The sequence below is a fragment of the Ischnura elegans genome, chromosome 1, assembly GCF_921293095.1.
Source record: "Ischnura elegans chromosome 1, ioIscEleg1.1, whole genome shotgun sequence".
Lineage (NCBI taxonomy): Eukaryota > Metazoa > Arthropoda > Insecta > Odonata > Coenagrionidae > Ischnura > Ischnura elegans.
In genome coordinates this window covers 38,944,215-38,963,089 of record NC_060246.1, presented here as the reverse complement: position 1 = coordinate 38,963,089, position 18,875 = coordinate 38,944,215, and the positions used below count along the sequence as shown (strand labels likewise).

Below are 18,875 nucleotides of genomic sequence, written 5' to 3'. Positions count from 1 at the left end.
ATCCTTGGAAATTCAAACATAGGACAGAGCTCATCTACGTAGAGTAGAATCAATCTTTTGACACCTAAAAATAATATATTTAAAATGATATTAGGTTCTTCTTTAGGCATAAGAGGCCAAAATTGCTCTCTTTCTTCCACATTGTAAATTTACTCCCCAACAAATCAATGGCCATAGAGGAAAAATCCTCAGGAAATGAGCAACAAAACTTTGGCTTCCTAAACCACTGTCCAGACTACTACTCTATCCATGTTCCTTGATTCCCATGGAAATTTACGAAGATTTACAGTGGAAATTTTTATGTATGTACTTATGCTATAATGGTTCCCCTGATTTCATGTCCACCGCTGTATAAGGATGCTCTAATGCACGTCTGATACTTCATCTATGGGACCCATGTTAGTTCTTTTTTGTGATATGAGACATGCCCTTAGTTGGCTAGCAGAGTCTCTACTAGAGGTTTATTGTGTGGGTAAGCCAGCCATACGTTTACCAAACGCTTGGCTCCTACATCACAGTTGAAAATTCACTTTGGATATAAGTTGAATAGTGGCCTTTTCTGGTAAAAAACACTCCGCCTACCCTATTCCATTTTTCCAGAACAGGAACAGTTATAACAAATGTTTGAAGGCATAAAACTCCATAGGCAAGACATCCATCACCAAAAAATGGGTTTGATACATACTAATATGTTACAGATACCATTTCATTTAACCTTTATCGTCCGTCCAGTCCCGAAAGGGACCACCTAATGTTTTCCTTTATGGCCTTACGGTCCCTTAATGGACCACTGAGACACACTTCATTTAAAATTGATTTTTAATGAGTTTCGTTGCTGAGATAGTGAGAATATTTTTTTTTGCTCCTGGAATGACACTCGCTAAGATCAGAAAATAGGTTACACTTGCCGTTTGACTTAAAGTCATCCTTTAAAGGTTAAGAGGTATGAATCTTAACTTTTAAGCATCGAAGCAGTTGTAAATTGTTGGTCATCATTAAAAAATGCTACAATCTTTTTCTTAAAAATATATGTATTATTTCTAACAGGAAAAGTTAAATTATTCTATTAGCTATACATCCATTAAGTACAGTTGTCCATCAACAATATCAGTGAACATAAGAACAGACCTGTAGCCAATTTTCAGCAGCAATAATATGTGTAAAAAACAAATAAATAACTCTAATTATTCTTCAGTAGCTTCAGTTACTGGGACACTAAAATTACTGTCTATCTGTGATACTTTTGATATTAATGCACTAAATGGAAAAACAAAAATAATGGCTTAAGTCAGCCAAGTCAACAATAGAAAGATTTTCTGTAAAATTAACTTGGAAATAAATTATTGAAATCAGTTAATATTTATATAAACATAATGAAAATTACATTATGAACATGGATTATTATCAGGGATGAGAGATTTTTTTACTTCCTTAAAGATGATCATTTTGGAATGAAAACAATTTTTTACTATTTTCTGACTCGAACGAGGGTGGTAATAAATTATTCAATCAATGTTTTCAGTCAAATTTTCATTGAATCCTACCAGCAGAATTTGGTGTAAGGGAACATCAATGGCATTTTCCAACAGTCGGCTCACATTTGTTCTTGACTGAATTTCAATCAATACTTCTATTTACAACACTACTTCCACACCCATATATGGATGCTAAGATGCAATAGGTATTAAGTTACTTTAAAATAAAAACAAGTACAATGTTTGACTAATGAAGGCGAAAGAGTATGCAGTTCTTTTTGAGCAAACAAATATAAGGAATTTGGATCACAATTATCAGGACTAACTTCAGCTTCAAAAGTTCACCCTCCTAGTTTCTGTGTACTTTCGGATGAGTTGTCATGGATTTCACTTTCAGAATCATCACTTATTTCATATCGCCACCTCCACCAAGCAACCTTCATGCGGTCCCAAATATTTTCCCAAGAATCCATTGCTGGGCGCACATCCAGAAGAGCAAATCGGTGAGAGCTTCCGTCAACAACACCACCATCATAATAGTCAATTACATATCTGACCTCCTTACCACATCTATCTACTATCCAATCGTGGCGGTCAAATGGCAGTTCATAACTGTAAGAAAAATGAAGAGTCATTCCTCATTGTCATCTAAATGGAAATAGCAGTTTAGACACTTTTAAAATAGACATCAGTATAAATTAAAGAATGTTTCTGAATAAATAATAAACCGCTAACAAGTACTCACAAATAGTAGAATTAGTTTCATCCTCGTAAATGTTTTCTTCAAAAGAATTGGATGATTTAATCATGTTCCCCAGCAAATATTTTCTACACAAATCATTTCTCATTGAAACATAAAATTTTTGTTATTACAGAGGAAATTCTTGAAATCAATGTCACCTGCATTACTCCCTCAGGCCTTAGCCAATAACCACAATCAAAGTCAACATCTGTTCCTGGTTTTGTATGAATACTTTCCCCAAACTGAAGTATTTAAGTACGTAGTCTTTAGCAAGTTCAACACTTAGGATACAGGATCAATTTTGTCTCTTTTCAAGAATTAAGATGTTGCAGTAATAAAAGATAAAGAAATGTTACAGTAATGGTCTTCTTTTGGCAAATAAAATTCTGGTACTAGAGAAATCAATTTTGCCAGGTTTATTTCCCACAAATCAAAAGACAAAATGTAAAAGAAAAAGTAATCTCACTGGTGAATGTATTTATAGTGTATGTCATTGTAATTTCCCAATTACATTGCAATTTTTTTCATTCCCACATCCAATCGTCCGATTGCAATAATCTACATTTACCTTGCTCACATGTTAAGTTATACATATCCTTAGAACTAACCTCCTGCCAAACACCCTTTTACAGTGATTTTCATGTCCACTCAGTGACCCTTTGTTCTGACAATATGGTATGCAATATAAGTGTGTGCTGTTCTCGCATACATATAAGGTGTCTCCGAGGTTTTTTTATATTAGTTTTTTTATTTCAGTAATTTAAACATGCAGAGTTGATTTTCTCAAAACATTTTGCTATTCTTCTCTTTGCATTCAAGGAGGGACATTCTTTGATACCAGGTTCAGATGTTTCATTGACTTACAGATGCATCCATGTTGTATTTGAGTTGTGTAACCGCCTCCGATAGCGTAGAGGTATAAGAGATGTCATTTTTGCCCTCTTTCTTGTTACAAAAAAAAATGCAAATGAGTTCAATTAATGGACGTCCGTGTTTGAATCATGCATGCACTTCCTGATAATCTCCAAAGAAACTGCTCCTGACTCTTCGCTGTTTTGTTGTTTCTGTTGCTGTGTGATTACTTCATGTGTTTCTCTGAAAATTGAAGTGATTAGTGAACACAATACTTGCAAGGGTAAATGTTGGTACTTTTGACCATTTAGCTGGCAATAATTTTGCCTAAGTGGTTGATCTGCACTGGTTCTCATTTCTAGTGGAATTTCATGGCCGTCATTCCTTCAGTTTTATCAAAAATTCTACATGACTTGGTCCGTGCAATATATCTTACTGTTGAGTAAAATGTACAAACATTGTGATTCTCTGACTTCCATTGTCGTATGCCTATCTTCACGGAGACCTTGGCAGGATTTATTACAATTTATTTCACGGTAGTATAGTGGAGTTACCTCATATCTCCCCAGGTGTGCTATCAAAGACGACCTACCCTAGTATCAATCCTTTGCCCAAAATCCAATGCCTACATCTGAGAAGGCCGTGTCAGTTTTTATGTTTCTAGTCATGCTTATTAGCTGCTTTGGGTTTATTATTTATAAACTTTGTCTATTGCATGATGATTGAAGGCTAGTCATTTCCAGAATGTTGTATGAATGTGCATCTTTTATCATTTAAGTGGGTGTGGGACTAAGGCGTAAGAGGGTATTTATTGGTTTTCTGTTAGCCGAGGTCATTTATCTTCTGTATATGAAGAGTCAATAAGGCAGAAAATTGATGTTTGAATTATTTCGTTTTCCATTGCAAATTGTGTTTTACTCCATTGTGAAATTGCCTTAAGGACAGTGTGCTTGCGTCCTATAAGAACAATAACAGACGGTAGCGCCGTTTAACAGAGTTTTTGTCATGTTTTCCTTGCTGCTGTCTTTGTCTAAAAAATTCAACACAGCAATCAAACTTCTGTTATTTTCAAACTCCCTCCCTGTGAACATAATATGGTGCAACACCAGTGGCGTAGCGAGGGAGAGGTCTGGGGGGTCCGGAACCCCCTGAAATATAAAAGCTAACTTACTTTGCATCACAAAGGAAAACCAAATATTGAAAAATCATGCATTTACAAAAGATTTATTTGAAAAATAAAGTTTTTTCAATTATGAAAAGTGTTAAAATTAATTTAACACCCTTGGTACCTTGTTTTTCAAAAATTTCCCTCCCTGGTTTTGGACCCCCAGAACAAAAGTCCTGGCTATGCCACAGTGCAACAAAGTATATTATGCATATCTTTTTCATAGTGTTTTCTTTTATCCTCTGCTGCTGCTCCCCTTTTGCCTGGTTTGGACACTGGTGGTGCTGACAGGAAGAGAGGGTTAAAAGGGCATGCAGCGAGAGGAACCATTAACATGGTTTCCCCATTTATTTCTCCAGGCTAATTTCATTTTATCTCCTGGTGATGTTCAGGAAATGTATACAAGTTTTCTTTATTTGTGCGAATCTTGTTTTGATACAAAAGCAGAGAGATTCCTGTGTATTCATTTTATTTTCGAATACATTTTGCTTTAGCAAAAACAACAATTACTAGTGTTTGTGTGTGTGCAACAATTGCTCAAATAACATCCTTCACTCTCATGCTCAGCCTGAGATGATCCCTTCAGTGACACCCGTATTTTTTTAAATCTTTCGCGGTTCTTGCCAGAAACTCATGGTTTTGGTCACAATATGTATCTACAACATTCTCCCGGCAGTAAACTCAGGAAGTTTTCAATTTTCATACTTTTCTTAAGTTCTGTAGGAAATCTGAGCTATTCCATGGCCAACTAAAGGGCTTACAACAAAGGTAAATTTGTTCATTGTTATTCATTCAATAAGAAATAAGTAAAGTTGGAATAATTGCGATATGAAGATTCCAGTTTTTTCCCTGCAGCAAATATTTGGGTAGCCTAGGGGCAGTTTAAGGCAGTCATTTTTTTTCCATTACGTTCTGCTGGACTTTGGGGGCATGGAATACCCCTCAGCAATACTGCATCTGGGTCTGAAATACGTAGACTAGTAGCTTTTAGATATTCATCAATAACTAAATACAGTTTGTTAAGCTGCTAACAGCTAAAACAGCTAAAAGCTAAAAGCAAACTTTAACATCAATGTTTTCAATTTTTCCAGCCCCTCCCACCCCCACTTCTAAATCCACCACTAAGATGGGCTAATGTAAATATTACTCCACACCAACTCTATAAAAAAGTGGAGGATATTGTAAAAGCTTCCTATATTATGGCACCAAACTCATATTCTCATGCATAATAGGTGGAAGTATGTAAATTCAAACAATGACAAAAAAATTCTTAACATTAGCTCTGAAAAATAGGTGACTCTATTTTTTGTTGCTATACAATATAAATGACATGGGTAAAATTCAAATTTCTCAAAAAAAAAGGGTAAATGCATGCACAAGAAAAAAATCACACTGACCCCATCCAGTGCCTAATCCTTGCACGAGGGGAGTAATCCTTGGCACGGCCACCAAAACTCTTTAACTTCGGTGTCCAACACTCACGGGCATGAAGTGCTTCCCATTTAAGTACCTGGAATTCAATGACATTTAAATAATTATCAATTCCAACAATTTAAATGATAATTATAGTGAATTAAGAGCAATGAGGTTCCTCAATTTCAAAATATTTAAACAACACTAATCAAAGAGTCTATAGTATATACAGCCCAATGCGTGACTTAACACTCACTGATTCATTCATATATACAAATTCCTGACCACTTCCAGACGTGCTGGGAGTACAAAATTTTTTCCAAAGGTGGGGGAAGGAAAATGATCGGGGGAAAAATCCGAAAACTGCGACTTTCCCCCCAAACAAATTCAAAATCGCAGAAAATTCGTAAATTTCGGTACCTTCCGACACGGAAATCCAGGATGAGGCTTTCGTTTGACATCGGTTTCATCTCGACAAACGAAACCTGCACAATGATTCAACAAAGATGGAAATGAGTCGAATCCTTTCCCCAGCTCCCACAACGTTTTGTAACATACAACACATACCCCGTGGAGTTTGCATCCCACCGATGCACAATTTTCAGAATTTTTTTTTGCCACTTCCCGACGAGGTAGGGACACCAAATTTACATGAGTGATGTCTTTGATTGATTTGATTCGATTTATATTAATTGATTTGTTTTATATCTCTGGCTGTCAAGAGCATATGCTCCAGTTAATTTAGAAAAAAAGTGAGATTTTTTAATGCTTTGCCAATTACATTTCTCTCAGGCTTTAAGCATCTCTGAGATAATCATTAGCTGATTATGAAGCTTAATGATGAAGTTTGCCTGAGGCTCAATCACAAAAATTACTGAAACAACACAGACAAAATCTTGCAAGAGGATAGATAGCCAACATCTGCAGTTCACATACTGACACTGTAGGCATATATCATTCTATTTAGCATAATTTCTGACTAATAGGGCAAGTATTGTAAGTAGTATATCTATGAAAATGTTTGACGTTCGTGCACAAAATAATGGCAGATAGGATATTCATCTATCTAATATTACAACTAAGTTACAGTAATTTGTTTTTTGAAACCCTCTCTCTCTCTCAATGAATGTGTTGCTGTCATGTGTATTTTGGTCACTTCAACAACAGGGCTACGAACTACATTCTACCTTAGGATACCTAGCTCACCAACCCAGTAGAATCACTTTTTCCTCCGACAGAAACATGAAATAAGAATTATTTCATACCTGTAAAGTAGAAAATCCTATAAACTCACTTTAAAACACTACAACTCCTCACAATACCCTGAGCATGCACCTCTAATCTGATAACGTTCATAAAACAGAATCAGCACCTGATTGAATCTAACCATCATTATCATTCTTGTTTCATTCAAACTCTCAATAATACACACAAGAAGCATCATGAACCGGGCCTGATCCTTAACAGTCCGCTGACCATTGGTATTAGAACACATAAAAATTACCCAATGCCTTTTACATTATTGGAGTCTATATACTAGTTTAAAGAAGGAAGGACTGAGGAAGTGTTCTACTACTTAGAAGAATATCTAGCTAACTATCTTTTTCAAAACGCCTTTTGTACTTAAATTGCATTGTATTTGTAACACCTTGGTGCGTCTTATATTTGCTTGTTTAACTGTATTCGAGCCTTTCAGTTAAAATAAATGAAATCTTAAAAGGCTATCTCACCGAGACTGCATACCACAATGAGGATGAATTCATTTCTGAATGCTGTTTTATGTGCTATGCAACTATAAGTGTACTGTACGCTTCATTTGTATTACCTTGACATGTCTTATATTTGTTGGTGCAAATCGCTGGGCAAATAAAATTATTATTAAAATATTTCCGGGCATCTCTGAAAGTGCCTAAGATATTATCTTCATTACATCAAAATTAGAATCACACTAAATGAGATAAGCTTATATACAACTAACTACATTTGAAATTTTAAATAAAATAATCACCTCTTGCCAAGCCATCTCATTATTTGCATTATGAATTTTGATGATGTGGTCCATATCTGTTGGGTTCAGCTCAGATTCCTTCCACCTCCATCCTTTACGCAGCATAGCATTCCAAAACATCTGTGGAAAAATAATAATTTTTGCTTGCCATCATGACCAAGGTTACATACCAGAAAATTGTGATCAAGTCTCTGAAATGATATGGCAAATTATCAATTCTCAGATTGAAGTAGCACTACATTTAACAAATGAAATTATTCTTAATAAAATCGCATCCCCAATTTTAGAGTTATCAAAAAATCAATCACTCGTTCAGTGAATTAATTCAAAAAACGGGAAAAAATGCCTGGAGGTAACACCGTACCGGCTTCATAAATATTCTAAACGTGTATAAAAGTCGCTTATGAAATTTGTAGAGTAAATAAAGGTAATTCCGACTTAAAAATACATTTTCGAGCCTGAGGAATATTCAGGCTCGAAATCCATCATCCTCCATCGATGGATAAAAACCTCTCCGAGATCTTAAATAACCTCTTAAATGAACGACAAGGCAGGGTATTACTTCCCTGTATACAAAACGTTAATGTGACCATGCCAAATGCCATTCTTGGGTCACATAGCTAAATAGCAAGTGGTTATCTGCGGAGTCATGCTTTTACGGGGTCAGTTAAGATTTGGAAACTATAATAATGAGTATTAACCTAGGGGCACTGAATCTCTAATATACCACTCGCAATCTGACCTGTTGAGATGGGTACACCCAGAACTCATCCTTAGTTCCTGCTTTTGGTATAGTGGAGATTTCACGAGACGTGGGGAGGGGAAACGGTTGATCTGGAGCTGGCTGCTGATTGGGAGGAGGCATCTGAAAGCAATATTTTACTCGAGAATTATCCCGCAGGTAAATATATGCATTAAATATAAATAACTTCGATGATCATTCTCACTTATATCTAATAATTAAGTTCTTTCGGGTTGTTTACCATATTTAAAGGGTTTATATCACCTCCAACATCCCGTACTGGACATCCACCTGATTCTACCTGAAATCAAAATAATTTAGGCGTTTTTATTCCGATAGAAAAGAAATGGAATGTACAACGACAACAAACGGATCAAACTTACATTGTTCTTTCCCATGTGCATTGGGCATGTTGACGGTATATTAGAAAGACTGTACTTAGACTTAGATTCGGCAGTAACGAGGTCGGAAGAATTTAGTATCTTAGCGGCAGCAACTTCGGCGGCTGCCACTGTGTTCCCCATTTCTGAAAAAAAACATAATATTCTCAATTACAAAAGATTTAAAGAGGGACATTTTAGATCGCAAGATCTAGTTGTCCAACAACAACAACACCGAATTTAATAGACACAAATCAATACTCTGGGAAAAATCCAATAGAATCAACTAGTTAAAAGAGTATTAATAAAAATTGGAGGCTATAAATAATATATGAGGTTCTTAAGTATTCATAAAACTCAGTTCACCTTTTTATATTTTCTTCTGCTTCAACTTGCAACCCGAGCAATTTTCCAATTTCGTAAGAATTAATCTCATTGGTTAAGGAGACACGGATTTCCATTGGTTCATTCACCGATTTTACGCCGAGCCACATTGGATTGTTCTTCAAAAGACTGCGCCAAAAATGAAAGGTGGGAAAATTGCCTCTTCGGCAGTTTCTGAAAGCAATTTATCTAACAATAACACGAATGGCAGTCTAGAAAGGTATGTGTGTGCAATAAAAACATTTTTCATGATATTTGAGCTCGCTTTTATTCCTTTTAAACGTTGCATGGGTTAATGCTCCTTATACAAAAATTCTACTGTTTCGACCCAAAGAGAGTAAACACGTGAAATAATGTTATTTTTTGATTATTTTGTGTGTAAGGTGTAGAAAATATGGTTGTTTTTAAGAAAGACGACAAAATTTCGTCTCTCATCTTCACCCAGAACAAGGAGATATTTCGTATTTTTTATGTAGTCTGGTATAAACAAGAGTTTGGTGATGTGGCGCGAATCTGACTTGTGTCATGTTTTCCTACTTTACCGGCTTTAAAAAATTTATGTAGCCATAGTATTTCAGTAATAACATAGTAATTAATGTTTACAAGTCATTAATTACCAAAAATTCTGTAATTTGTCTAATATAAATTATTTAAGATACGAATTTTCACTTCCTACTTAATCCCGCCGATTTCCGCGGTCGTTATTTGAGGGCTGAAAATTTTTTAATCGACTTCCTTGCTTGAAAACGGTATCATTATAATATCCTAGGGTTCAAGGTGATTGAATTCTGTGTATTAATTTTCTCTTTTAGATAATTTCTTGGTAGTTCACTTGAATGTTACTTGAAATTACGTTGGACTTACGTTCATGCCTCTGAAATTGTCTTGGAAAAGCGGAAGCCGGTACGAATTTTAAAGGTAATTATTCATTTGCAGCAAGCGTAGAAAGATGGGAGAGGCTCAATCAGCTACTGATGAAAAATCATGTGCAGAAAATTGGAGTGACTCTAGCAACCTTCGTGATAATCTAGTGCTTGGAACTGGATTTGGAATGAAAGATTCGGATTTAACTGATAGGATATCTTTGGATAGTTCATTTGAAAGTGATCACGAAAACAATAATGGAAATGTACCCAGAGAGAAGAGAAAAAGGAGACAAAGTTCCAAGTGTGTGAATGATGTAAAGGATCCAACAAATATATCTCCAAGCCAAGATAAAAAGTCTAGAAGTTCTGTTAACTTGGAATGTTTTACTATCCGTCGTCGAAAGAAGTCGTCCCAGCTTCCTGGAAAAGGTTATATATTAGTTTGTTTTTTTATTGAAAATATTGAAGCTCATTTTGTTCATCAGTTCATAGTTCTGTATTCATCCATTACTCTCCTTATGTATTCAGAGACTAATGTTCCCAATATTCCTTCATTAGATGTATTCGAACTCCTCTCTGATGAAATGGTCATACAAGTATTCCGTTGGCTCCCAAAAGCTACCCTGAGACAATGTGCCCCAGTAAGTCGACGGTGGCATCGTTTAGTCAATGATGAGTCTCTGTGGACCCGTGTTGATTTGGGAGGTAGTGGAAGAACTCTTCGTCCAAATGCCTTGAGCCTGGTTTTGTCTCGAGGCACTCAAGTTCTTAGACTTGCTTCAGCAGAGGTAATGATCCTTTTGTACATAAGTATTTCTTCAGGAAAGTACTATTTTGGAAGGTGTTAATTAGTGTTTTTATCTTAGCTTAGTCCTGTATTTTGTCAGTTGTTATATCTGATATATATTATTTATCTCTTGGTACTATTTGGTCTATACTATCATTGTGTTTTGTGCATAAATTAGTAATCCTGATGCCTTTAGGAGCAGGACCCACATTTAGGCAATCAGAGTGATTGGTCCAAACTGGTGAATAGTTGAGGGCTTATCAATGATTTGAAGGGAATATTCTAATGGGCACTATGATGGATGAATTTAGTGTCATTATAATTGTAGGTTACTTTATACATCCTATTTTTTCTCAAAGAAACATGTGGCATACCCTCTGGCCTCTTTTTGAATTCAAATATTTTAATATGTTAAAGTAATTAATATTTTGAGAAGACTTTAAAAAAATTAGAAAAAGGAGTTCATTCTGGTTATTTATTATTAGAGGTTGCCAATTTGAGCTGATGGAGGAATTGGCAGTCTTGCTTTGTTTGTTTTATAGTCTTCTTTTGGCTTCTAATGGGAGTTTTGCCTTGAATGAACCCTTCACAATGAAAGATTAAAAATGGGTGTTGGCTAGCTGATATTTACTATTTTTTGCGTGTTTAACTTTGACATTTGATGCAGGCCTTAGAATTTTTGTAGTAGTGGTTTTATGAACTGGAGCATTTTCCATTTCTACCCGTTTATGAACTAGGGAGTCTGAAATGGGATCTTAGACTGATGACTTAAGTTCATGTCTAAATAATATGAGTAGTATGGTTACTCTTCAGAAATCTGTATAAGCATTATATGCTTTTTATCACTCCTTGCAAACATCACTAACAACAGAAGTTTTGGCTGTCTATCAGTGGTAGAGTGCATCTTATTTTTCAAGAATCCTAATTTACCCTCTAAAATATTTAGATACAACTTATGTTATGATAACTATTCCTGGACACTGAGATATGTTTTCTGCTTTGATATTTTTTAACTAAATAAAAATTGAAGAATGAGGAAGTATTTACCACTTATATCACATTTATGAGTGCTCTAGCTCACAATTTTGCAACAACAGCAAAATTGACATGCATCAAATCCACAATCAAACATTTCAGAAGAAATCGCACATATTCATGTTGCCTTTCTAGTATGATTTTTCAACAGCATGCACCATACTTAGAGCAATATCAGAGATGAACATCTGAAGGCAGTAAGTTGTGTATCTTCATCCCCAAATTTGGTATGTACTGTTGTCTTTCGCTTGAAATGTAGGAAAAACTCCTAGTTAGGGCAGCAGTAACTCTCATACCCATTGTATAAATCCTTATACAACCTTTCCTTTCTTATGAGAACCAAAATAAATAGGTGACAGAGGCAAGGTTTGGGAGAGAAGGTGTATAACCCTGATGTCATTGATAAAAAATAGGAGTAATATTACTGGAAGGTCTAAAATACAACAAATTATTACATAAGCATAAGGTTTCATGATGGTAAAAATACATACATATTAATTGGAAAACATTGAAACAGCACAAAATTATTGAAAAATTTATCAGACAAGTGGCTGGAGCAGGGAGAGCATGGGCTCACCCCCACGTATGCACACAGAACTGAACACTAGAAATAACTCTGCTATTAAGTCAACAGATCTAAGTGGCTGTTGTAAATGGGCATATTCATTAGGTAAAATGAAGTTGTGACTTTCATTTTTTGCATGAGAATGTGCATGCTCTTAAGAAATATAGTGGTCAGTAAGTTTTTTTAGAGACTGCTATAAATCTAATTTAAAATGAAAATAAGGTTTGAAATGTTTGTTTTTGCTGATAGCAAAGGAATTTCAAATCCACGTTTTATGATTTCTGGAAATTATTTTCAAGCTACAGCCTGTTTTGGTCATGAAATTTTAATTTCAGATTCCTGATCCAGTGTTTGCTCCTGATTCTAAATTTATCACTGAAAAAGCTATGTGCAAAGTGCAGTACCTAGATCTAAGCATGGCAATCATCTCTAAAGAAGGTAACTCCTTAAATACCTCCAGTGAATTGTTTTACAATTATGGGAAAATACAAGCAATAGGTGATACAAGCTGTAACTTTGGTATTTCTTATATTCTAAAGTCTGTTTTAGTTATATTTTCTCTGATATCTCTGACAAGATTGTGACAGCCCTATTTTATTTAACTTTCTAAAACATGCTTACCCATGTTTTAAACGATCTGTTCACCTTCGGCTGATGCTCAGGGTCAAAAGTTTTCCTACTAAACACGTCAGTGAGACCTTATATTCTCCTGTAATATGTGCAAGTACATTACTCGGCCTCTTGCTATGGAGAATGGCACTAAAATTACCTAAGGTTAAACATTAAATGTAAATTAAGATAAAGAGATTAGTGGAGCTATGTAACAGTTCCCTGGAAGATAGTGGCTATTTTCTATCGTCTTCCTAAGTTCACTTTGCTTCTTTGATGTATTGTAACACCTGGTGAGTTGGTACTCGTTGGGGTGGGTCAAATCATGTTGGAATGTTTGCTGGTTGGGGAAGCATGAAAAAAGTTCTTTTTGAAATTTGATTTGTTTCCTGGGTTCTTAAGAGTGGTGTTTTCTTAACCATATTTTTGTATAAATTAATGCCCAATCTTAAAAGAGTAAGTTTTTTGTGGCACCTTCTGCTTATATGCGCCCATATTTTTTTCAATTTTTCATTAAAGCAGAGATTTAATGTTTATTGTAATCTTCCCCAAAGGTTTGACAATGCTACTGGAATCCTGCCAGCAATTGAAAAAGTTAAGCTTGGAGCATTGTAGTTTACAAGAGAAAGCTTGTGTTGCCATTGGAAAAAATGAGAATTTAGAGGTTCTTAATCTCTGCTCTTGCAGTGGAATCCATGAGACTGGTATTAGAAGTATTCTTTCAGGCTGTTTGAGGTAGGTAACATCTCAATTTTTTAGTAATAGGGATGGAACAACACCAGAAATTTCTTTTACTGATGTCATTTCTAGTCTCTCCAGTACCATTTATTTACTACTTTGCCCTCAGCATAATCGAAGTTCAATGTGCCTCTACAAATATTTTTAGCCTGGCTCAATCAACTAAGAAACCAGGTCCTGAAAAACTACCATTACTACAAAATATAAGTTAATAGTCATAAGCTCATCTGCCTGCTAAATGCCTGATTTTCATTTTCCACTGTGGCTGCAAAAGATATTGTTTTGATGATTAAAATTCACAAAAGAAGCAAACTCTGTGGCGAAACTCACTGATATCTGAACACTGTGGTGGTACAATTCAGCACCTCGTTTAATTGGCCAACGTGGCCATAGAAGCTGAAAATTTAAGATACAATGGAATTGCGAAACAGCAATATTCAAGAGACTCGAGGAGCTGCTAAACTTGCTGAAATATATCTATTGTTAATAACAAGCACTCACTTAAATTGTTCAACCTTTTTTATTGGCTGTAATACTGTTTGGCGACGGCATCAGGATGTATTTTTTTGGCTATGTTCAGCAGCATTCCAGTCTATTTGCCATAGGTCTCTATGTTGCAGATTAGTAAATCATAATTGAAAATTGAGTTCAAGAGAATTGAAACTGCAAAAAAGTTAAATATTTTTTGCCTTCTACTGCTAATGTAATTTATGAAATTATGGCAGTTCCATGATGTCACCTTGTGAGTGACATTCCCTGTTTTGCAGCAGGAGCTATTTGTTCGTTGATACGTGGGTTCTTTTTGAACATGATATTATCAGAAATTTGTTCAATATCTTTGGAATTGGGCAAAGAGGATCACATTCTGCACAAATCATGGCTGTTAGAGACAAAATGTGTTCCTAATATTCTATCGCTGAGATTTGTTCATGCTTGTATTGGATTCTTCGTTGTTGCAATGTCTTCAGGGCAACAACTCCATTACCATATAGTGACTGACCAAGATGCAGTGTTGTGGTGTGCTGCGGTGCAGCTTTTTATGCATTAATGATCTGAGTGCCATAAATTAATCATTGCAGACTGAAAATTGACGAGTTCAAATATTTATTAAGTGGAATATCAAGATTGAATAATGAGTTTATTGAGTAAATTTTGGGAGCTAGACAATATTATTTTGAGTGGACATGGCATTGACACTCCAGCTTAGACCAGTTGTCTCTGTTTGTGGCACACAGGACTAGGTTTGCGTACCTCTCCGAGTCTTGTCCCCTAATTTCACCCTTCTCTTTTCTCTTCACCTTTCTTTGCATTCTGGGGCCTTGAATCGGTTATAGGTCTGGGGCTCGGGAAAAACAATAGGGTGTCACTTAGCTGTCATATTGATGTTGCATGAATCGTTATTTCTTGCTGGTTATTTCTGCGAAATGTAGATTAAGTGGAAAGCATTACTCCCAATTAGGGTGATTTGACTATGTAATCGTAATTAGAGGTAGTTTCTGCTGACACAGTGAACTATTTTATGCTACATGCCAAGTTGGGTGGAAATAAAGTAGTGAATCTCCCAGAGTACATGTTCCTAATTACTTTGGGTCAGTAATAGAATGCATTTAAGATATGTGAGATGTTTAGTATTATTAATAATTCTTGCATTAAATTGTAACTTGATATTCTCATCCATGGAACTCTATTTTTTATCATTACTGACCAATGGGTGTGGATGCCGGTAAGCTTTGCAGTCATTGAATTTTTATGGTCAGGAGATGCATCTTATGGTAATCCGATGATTGACAACTGAGCACATCTACTTTCTAGTGCAGGAAATTGTGAAACTTGGATGAATTTTGTAAGAAAGTGAAGAAACATGATTTATGCGACATTCAATGGTTTATATCATATCAGAGTTAAGGTTAACCTCAGTTATAATTGTGAAATTTCTTTATAAGGAACCTTTCGTATGTTTTGACATGTTAACTTTGTTGGGACCACAGAAAACTGTGAGTGGTTGTGAAATAATGTTATGATCTTGGTCATTACATCGCTAATATACTGCAATTGTACATATGTATGGGTAGGTGTCATTCTACAGTACAATTGCTACCACCAGCATATACCTCAGATCAATATGGATACAGGTCCATCCTGCAATGTTAATTCAAGCATTATAATGTTGTTCACCTTTTATAGGATGAGGTTAAAATTGTGCTTTAATAATGAAATAAATTAATACTTATCAGCCTCTCATTTCTTCTGAATTAATTTTTTTTTCTTTTGACAGATTACAGTCGCTCAATATATCTTGGACGATGTTGGACTTAGATTCCCTGAACTATCTCTGTGCTAACCTTCCTGCCGACTTACAGCGGCTAAACATCAGTGGTTGTCGCAAGGATCTTGAAGATAGCCGTAAGATGTTAATTTGGACTTAATGTAATTTTCTTTAATGCTTGTTGTAGAAGTCCGTTAATCTTTAATAACTTATTATTATTTGTAGATGTTGAATGTCTGGTTAACTGTTGCCCAGACCTGGTTGAGCTGGATTTGAGTGACTGTACTCTGCTGACTGAAGGAGCTGTTACAGCAGTTGTTAATGGACTAGCAAAAATTGAATACTTAGCTCTGAGTAGATGCTACCATATTCCTATCTCAGCCTACACGTGAGTATATAGCTTTCCTTGAATACTTTAAGCGTTCCAATGATGTTACCTTTGTTGTTTAATGTTCAATGCCTCCAATATATTTGTGAGAATACTTAGTATTTTTTTAATAAGAAGAGTCAAACACTGATTAGTTCTTGATCCATTGATGTAGAAATCCTTGTTACATGGTGTCCTTTCTTGATAGGATTGCCAATTTATCTGAATTATTTTTAGTAAGTCTAACACTTAAATTTCCCTGGAGTAATTCTAATGGTTTCGCTTGTATTATTGATTGATTTTTTAGCAGTACTTATCATGTTTCTATTCCAGTAATAAATGCTGAATGATTAAGGTTGGGATGCATGGCTAAGTTTGATTGCAAATATAAGATGCTCCAAATAGTAAAGACTTCACTAGTATTCCAATTTCCTGGAATTTTTGATATTGATTCCTATTTCTGGAGGCAATGTATGACTACTCCCATGCTAAATTTGTTAGGCGCAGTTTATTTTATCTTTGTGGGTGAGCTGGTGTGGCTAAAACCAGTGGGGGTGAGGGGAGGGAAAGTTTCTCGACACGTGACTTTCCCTTGGCCAATCAGCAATCAACAGACCTCAGTCAGTTACTCTCAGACCTCCATCGAGTGAACATCGTGAATCTGCTGGTGGAGCAGCGTTGCCAAACCTCACTCTTTCTCCTTTTATGTCTTTAGGTAATCCTTTCACCAACGGTCCTCATTCAGCATGGTAGCTGACAATGTCATGGGCTTATGTGAAGGGATTATCCTCAATATCTTCTAAATGAGTGGGTATTTTGTCTTGGCTCCTACGTTTTCAGTGACAAAGTAGGGTAGCTATGTACATTTGGCAGTGTTAAGTTCACTCCTCCTCTCTCTCTTGGTACTAGGGATGTGCAAGTACTCGAAAATTTGAGTTGAGTCGAGTAGTTGGTACTCGACTCGAGTATTTCAAGTAGAATTGTGAATGTCGAGTCGAGTAGCTACAGGTTACAGAGCTTTCGAGGCTAGTAGGTCCAGCAATCTGCCGGCAGGAAGTGCTATCATGAAACTCATGTGATAATACAGTTTTCAAAGCGTATATGTCATTCTGATGCCTTAGCCTGGTAGTTTCAGCTTTCTGTATACACTATAGTTGTTGGTGAGGGCACAGAATACCTTAATGTTAGCTGCGGCGGCTGATCGTCTTCCGACCCAGCGCACAGTGGTCCGAAATGGGAAAAAGGTGGACTAAAGTTAAAAATTACCTTTTTTGAGATAGAGACTTAAAAATTAGCATACATACTCATAAATTATTACCAGACATAGATTTATATTCCATTTTACATAAATGCGACCCTTTAGTGAGATACAGTGGCCCAAACATGACCAATTCTTCAAAAACCATGCGCAATATCGTTTTTCCTCAAAAATCTTTGAATTTTTCCAGGTGGTGTTGTGTTGGTATGATTTGCATGGAATAAAAAATGCAATATTCCGTTGACCTGGGGCTTTGCCTAAACTTTCAATGACTTTTGAAGATTTTGGCTCTCATCTGTCTGGTTTTACAACACAAAATGGCCGACCCGTTTTTCACGTGGAATTTGATATATAGGAGGCATTATCTTCCATTTACAAAAAGTATAACTCGGAAAATTTGAACCACAATGGAGAGTAGAGATTTCTTAGTAGTACTAAGTAGAAATCCTGGAAAAAAAACTTTTGCGGCTAAGAAAATGAGAGAAATTTTTCAATTGCGCATCAAAGCTGAGCTACTCGCCGTGGGACCCTGAGGTGCAGTAACTGGAGTAGATTTTTCAAGTTTTTGAAACTTCATTCTTGAAAATTGTCATTTAAAGCATAGAATATTGTCTTCATTGACCTAAAACACTAAACTGAGGACGTTAAAAAGGATTATGTATAGATCGACTTGAACATTTAACTAATTACTCGAGTTAAAAGTACAAAGGATTGGATATTTTTTGGAACCATCCCACGCATAAGCAATATGGCGCTGATATTGAAGTAGAGTGAAGAGATTTAGTCTGCGTGCTTAAGAGAGAGAAAAATGAACTGTTTCCGTGAAAGGCAACAACCGATACAGATCCCTTCCCACCTTCACCGAGGTGGGTAGTGCGGGAAGGGGAGTTTTCACATCATATTTAGCCTTTTTTATTACTACGTCCGTCTGATGTTATATTCATTTGTTGTGTTTAATTTCTTACTCGAACTTGAAAAACCAAGAGTTTTTAAGATTGATTAAACGATGTGAGAAATGTAGAATTTTTTTTGCTCTACAAAGCTAAAGCTAAGGTCTGTAATTCGTTCGCTTCGTCCACTTGAATTCCATGAAGATTCAAGATCCATAAAAATCATTGATACAATTTTTGATCAAAATTCCAAAAGTTCCGAAATCTTGCAATTTTGGCGGGAAAGTACTTGCCCAGCCGCACAAGTGTGTAGCAAAAGGCAATTTCCTGCAG

The 18,875-nt window shown here is 35.8% G+C and overlaps 2 protein-coding genes across 2 annotated transcripts in view; one reads left to right on the top strand and one right to left on the bottom strand.

The window, feature by feature from the left end:
- Nucleotides 1-1,011: 1,011 nt before the first annotated feature.
- On the bottom strand, nt 1,012-9,235 carry LOC124159027 (holocytochrome c-type synthase). The gene is made up of 7 exons (XM_046534518.1): nt 9,144-9,235; nt 8,781-8,923; nt 8,639-8,698; nt 8,398-8,520; nt 7,656-7,775; nt 5,632-5,744; nt 1,012-2,087 (listed from the first exon to the last, which is right to left on the bottom strand). The coding sequence occupies exons 2-7, from the start codon at nt 8,919-8,921 to the stop codon at nt 1,817-1,819; spliced, it is 828 nt and encodes a 275-aa protein (XP_046390474.1). The 5' UTR covers nt 8,922-8,923; nt 9,144-9,235; the 3' UTR covers nt 1,012-1,816.
- The window catches only part of LOC124159010 (S-phase kinase-associated protein 2), a 12,579-nt gene continuing 2,897 nt past the window's right edge, over nt 9,194-18,875 (top strand). Inside the window, exons 1-7 of the mRNA XM_046534494.1 lie at nt 9,194-9,381; nt 10,098-10,456; nt 10,586-10,815; nt 12,750-12,852; nt 13,578-13,758; nt 16,037-16,164; nt 16,253-16,415. Coding sequence (XP_046390450.1) covers nt 9,302-9,381; nt 10,098-10,456; nt 10,586-10,815; nt 12,750-12,852; nt 13,578-13,758; nt 16,037-16,164; nt 16,253-16,415 — 1,244 coding nt within the window. The 5' untranslated portion in view covers nt 9,194-9,301. The remainder of the gene's footprint in view (nt 9,382-10,097; nt 10,457-10,585; nt 10,816-12,749; nt 12,853-13,577; nt 13,759-16,036; nt 16,165-16,252; nt 16,416-18,875) is intronic.

Coding starts and splice junctions, on each gene's coding strand:
- LOC124159027 (XM_046534518.1), bottom strand. CDS start 8,921: ATGGGGAACACAGTGGCAGCCGCCGAAGTTGCTGCCGCTAAGATACTA. Junction 8,699..8,780: donor TGCACATGGGAAAGAACAAT/GTAAGTTTGATC, acceptor TTTTGATTTCAG/GTAGAATCAGGTGGATGTCC. Junction 8,521..8,638: donor ATATAAACCCTTTAAATATG/GTAAACAACCCG, acceptor TATTGCTTTCAG/ATGCCTCCTCCCAATCAGCA.